The 5,000-nt window shown below is 44.6% G+C and overlaps 1 protein-coding gene across 1 annotated transcript in view; it reads right to left on the reverse strand.

The window, feature by feature from the left end:
* Nucleotides 1–5,000, reverse strand: part of LOC113802418 (uncharacterized) — a 23,210-nt gene that overhangs the window by 15,869 nt on the left and 2,341 nt on the right. The window contains exons 2-7 of the mRNA XM_070143309.1: nucleotides 4,763–4,907; nucleotides 4,151–4,290; nucleotides 3,005–3,166; nucleotides 1,863–2,107; nucleotides 1,163–1,393; nucleotides 379–514 (exon numbers count right to left, since the gene is read on the reverse strand). Coding sequence (XP_069999410.1) covers nucleotides 379–514; nucleotides 1,163–1,393; nucleotides 1,863–2,107; nucleotides 3,005–3,166; nucleotides 4,151–4,290; nucleotides 4,763–4,907 — 1,059 coding nt within the window. The remainder of the gene's footprint in view (nucleotides 1–378; nucleotides 515–1,162; nucleotides 1,394–1,862; nucleotides 2,108–3,004; nucleotides 3,167–4,150; nucleotides 4,291–4,762; nucleotides 4,908–5,000) is intronic.

Here is a 5,000-nt window from a genome sequence, read left to right on the forward strand (position 1 = left end):
CAAAAACGGTAGAAAGATGAATGTGGAAAGGTATGAATGAGAACGAATATCTTCACAATACAAGAAATGTATTCAACCGGTTTTGATTTTATCTTTGTCGGAAATACATCTCATGAGGTAGGGGGGAGGCTGGCGTCATGAGGTAGGAGAAGGCTGGCGTCATGAGCGGGGCTGACGTCATGAGGTAGGGGGGAGGATAGCGTCATGAGGTAGGGGGGCTCGCGTCATGAGGTAGAGGGAGGCTGACGTCATGAGGTAAAGGGAGGCTGGCGACATGAGGTAGGGGGAGGCTGGCGTCATGAGGTCGGGGGGAGGATAGCGTTATGAGGTAGGGGAAGGTTGGCGTCATGAGGGGGGCTGGGGTCATGAGGTACTGACCTGCAGAAAGTTTGAGCTCTTTGGTTTATGAGAAGGCGAGTGCAGCGTGGGGACGGCGCGGGCCAGGATGTCGGCTACCGAGACCTGCGGTGACCCGAACCCGGTGCTGAACCCATACAGCATCTCCTGGAACACTCTGCAATGCCGGGTCAAAGGTCATTTAACGGCATGCGAGGCTGGAGATATTTCTGGAACTCGAGTAAATAAATGCCTTGGCCAAAGATTTAGGAAAATTCGATTTGTGTCTCATTTAAAATTAAGGGCACATTTTTTTTTCTTTGGCGGTATTGGAGATTTTTGTTCTTTATCAATTTTGATTGTTTTTTCGTGCACTAGTTTCCTTTTCTTAGTGTACCCTTTTCAGTCATTTGATGTTAGATTACTTATTAAGAAACTATTTTATCAGGTCATATATCAGCTGACAGTTTCATCTCTTGTATCTATTAGTGTCAATTAACCAATGTCTCTCTCTTTTATTTTATTTTGTTTTCTCTCTCTCTCACTCTCACTTTTTACACTCTATCTGTTTCTGTTTATTTTTATATTTGCTCTCTCTATCTATCTATCTATCTCTCTTCCTCTCAATCTCTCTCCTTCTCTATCTCTCTCTCTCTCTCTCTCTCTCCCACTCTCTCTCTCTTTCTCCCACTCTCTCTCCCTTCCTCCCTCCCTCTCCCTCCCTCACTCCCTCACATCCTCTCCCTCTCTCCCTCCCTCCCTCACTCCCTCTCCCTCCCTCCCTCCCTTCCCCCACCTTCCGCGCACCCCCTTCGGCGTGACTCACCTGCTCCGCACCCCGAGAATCGCCCTTACGCCGTACAGCTTGGATTTCTCCTTGCCAGCCCCGACCATGAAGGAGACATCGAACAGCATGTTGTTGAAGTGGTTTTCGCTGTTGTGAAAGGCACGTGTGAAGTCCTTGGCAAGCTGGTCGTGGCCCTCGAACAGGTCTCGCACCGAGTCCAGCAAGGGCGAGGAGGGACGCATGTGGCCAATCGGTCGCCAAGAACCGCGTCTGTCGGGGCGCCGGAGGCAAGGAACGGGCGTTATTCGGGATCCGTTTTTTATTGTTTATGTGTTTCTTTGTTTGTTTGTGCGTTTATATTTGTTTGTTTGTGATAGGGAAGGAAGGGGCGTTATTTGGGATCCGTTTTGATTTTTTCTTTTTCTTTCTTTTTTGATTGTTTATGTGTTTCTTTGCTTGTTTGTGAGTTTATATTTGTACGCTTGCGTGTCTATTGATTTGGTTATATATTTGTTTTGTGTATTTATTTGTGAATTTAATCTTCTATCTACTTATCTATTTATTCATCCATGTATTTCAAACATTCTTATTCCACAGAGAAAAAAAATTGAAGCTATAAAATCAAATCAAATCGTTCTATTTATCACCAAATCCCGAGATAGAAAAAAATAGATAAAATAAAAACGCAAAAAAAAACATAGAACTAAATCAACAGAAAACGAAGAGAAAGGGAAAAGACCTGTATGGTTTGGGGATCTGTCCTGTCTCGGCGTGGTTCTGCAGGTTGTTCACCAGGTCCTCCAGCATCTGCGAGCGGGTGCGGTCCTGCATTCGCGCGAACTTCGGGGCCGAGTAAGACGCCCTCTCGCCGTTCACGATCTTGGTGAGGAGCCACTCGCGGAACATGGGGCCCTTCTCGAAGCAACTCTGCTCCCACAGGTACGGCTTGTAGGCGCCCACCTCGTCCCGCGACACGACGGCCACCTGCGGGAGCGACGGCGGGGGGGTGGGGGTGAGCGGGGTTGAGGGGCGTCGTGGAGGTGGTTTAGGGTTGGGGGGGAACAGTGGATGAATGTCTCGTGGGAAAAAGACGTCTATCTGTTTGTCTGTCTGTTATTTATCTATCTATGTCCTATCGATCTGTCTATCTATCTGCTATCAATCCATCGATCAATCTGATATCGATTTAGCTATTTACTTCCTATCTATCCATATTTTTACATCTATATATTCCCATCGATTTGTCTGTCTATATGTTTAAATACCTATTAATATATATTTTTATAACTACATATGTATATATAGCTTTATCTTCACCTATATGCTAACTTTATATCTATAAATAAATCTATATCTATAGCTAAATTCATATTTATCGATAAATCTATGTCTATAGCTAAATCTACATCTACATCCACAATTATATATCATAACTATCTATACATCTGTCTACCCATCTTATCTATCTATCTTATATCTATCCTTTTATTTATCTACATCAGCATTGTCCAAACATTTTCGCCTGTTGTACCCTTTATTACCTTCATGTACGGTTACATACCCCCCCCCCCCGTCCATCATGGCTAAACAAACTGTTTTATTTAGGATAATGCATATTATACACTAATTATGAAAAGACTGCATTGCAGCAGTGTTGGTCAATAAATTCGAATTTAATACACGTGTGTGTGTGTTCCTTGTTTGTTCACGTACCCTTATGCTCTATGTTGCTCACCCCCAAGGGTACGCGGACCCCAACACTGATCTATATCATCAGCCCGAAAAAAAACATTTATCTAAACATGAAACCTCTCCAAAATCTCATGAGCCTGAACTAAAGCCTCCACCCACGGCATGGATGAACCCCGCCCGCACGCCCACCTCGTATCGCGTGGGCTTGAACTTGATCCTGGGACTCGTCCGGACCACGATGAAGGTGTGCAGGAAGTGGGACTTGATGCAGGCGGGCGAGAAGGGCGTGTTGTCCGCCTCCAGGAACACGACGCAGACGATGTCGTTCCCGATGTGGCGTTTCCGTTGCAGCTGTGGGAGGGGGAGGGGGGGAGGGGGCGTAAGGGCTTTAGTGCTTGTGGGTGTTCTTATTCTTATTTTAATTCATTTCACTTTCTTTAATTGTTTTGTCTCTTTCTTATTTGTTTCATACTTAGCGTTTATTAGTATTATTGGTAGTTATTGTCTTTTTGTCTGATTTGTTTCATACTTATTGCTTATTTGCATTATTGCTATTTCTATTTTATTTATTTATTCACTTATTTATTGTCTTATCAGTTAATAGTTATCGCTTATTGTTTAACTTATCTTTATTGCTTTTGGTCCTTTTAGTCTTGTTTGCTTGCATGTAATTGGCTAATATCAATGATGATTATGATACTATTCTTTAATTTACTGTCTTGTGACATTTACTATTTTGAGACAAAATTAAGCGTTGGTGTTCCCGAGCGACGCCTAAGAGGGGCGTGAGTCCCGGCGCCTCCGTGTCAAGGGGCGATGAGAGGGCCGCTCGGGGGGCTCGGGGCTCGAGGAGATTCAGGGCTTTGCCGACCTCGCGTCGCTGTGTTCATGCGCGTGTTTGTATTTGACAAACACGTACCAATGAACGCACTTACGCGTGCACATACACACACACGCACATACACATACACGTACACATACACAAACACACACACGCTCTATACATATATGCATACATATGTACACTTATACACACACACACACATACATACATATATACATGTATATGTACACTCACACACACACACACACACACACACACACACACACACACACACACACACACACACACACACACACACACACACACACACACACACACACACACACACACATATATACATGCACATATACATACATATATACTCACACACACAAACACACACTCACACAGACGCACACACACACAAACACACTCACTCACACAAACACACACACACATACACTCACACACACGCACACACACCCAGGTCGACGTCAGAGCCCGAGCCTCACCTTCTGCGGGTCGTGCTTCTCGTAGGGCAGCAGCGTGGAGACGTGGAACATGATCTCGATGTTCCTCCAGAGGGCGTACACGCTGTACAGCCCAGTCAGGTCGTGAACTGTGTCCAGGCCGCCCTTGTACTTGTCGAAGCCTGGGGGCGGCGGGAGGAAAGCTCTGGGTGAGTTCGTGGTCTAAATTCTCTTTTTTTTAATTTTTCCTCTGTCTCTCTCGCTCTCTGTCTCTCTATCTCACTCCCTCTCTCTATATATATCTATGTATCTCATTCCCTCTCTCTCTATCTATCTTTGTATCTCATTCCCTCTTTCTCTATCTATCAATTTCATTCTCTCTCTCTCTCATTCCTAGACAGATAAATATACCAAGGGTATATCTATCTATCTACCTATCTCATTCTCTCTCTCTCTGTATCTATCTCTTTCTCTCTCTCTCTCTATCTCTCTGTCTATCTCATTCTCCATCCCTATCTATCTCTCCTTCCATCTTTTCCTTCCTCTTCCAACACCCTCCTTCTCTCTCCCTCCATCCTTCCCTTCCACTACTCCTCCACTCCCCTCCTACCACCTCACCTCCCCCCCAGAAAAAAAAATAAGAAAAAAACTGACCTTTTAACCTGACTTTATCTCCCAGGATCTGAAGGAATTCCTCAAACAGCGGAGACGTTTCGTTGTTGTCCAAGATCTCTTCTTCGGTGAACTGGTTGTCTCTGACGTAAACCACGCCCACTTTCAGCTCGCTCTTGATAAACACCTGCGAGAGAGTCGAGGGAGGTGAGTTAGGGTGGAGAGTGACCTTATTATTATTATTCTCATTATTATTAAGATTATTATCGTTGTTATTATT

Source organism: Penaeus vannamei, chromosome 30 (genome assembly GCF_042767895.1).
Source record: "Penaeus vannamei isolate JL-2024 chromosome 30, ASM4276789v1, whole genome shotgun sequence".
NCBI classification, from domain to species: Eukaryota; Metazoa; Arthropoda; class Malacostraca; order Decapoda; family Penaeidae; genus Penaeus; species Penaeus vannamei.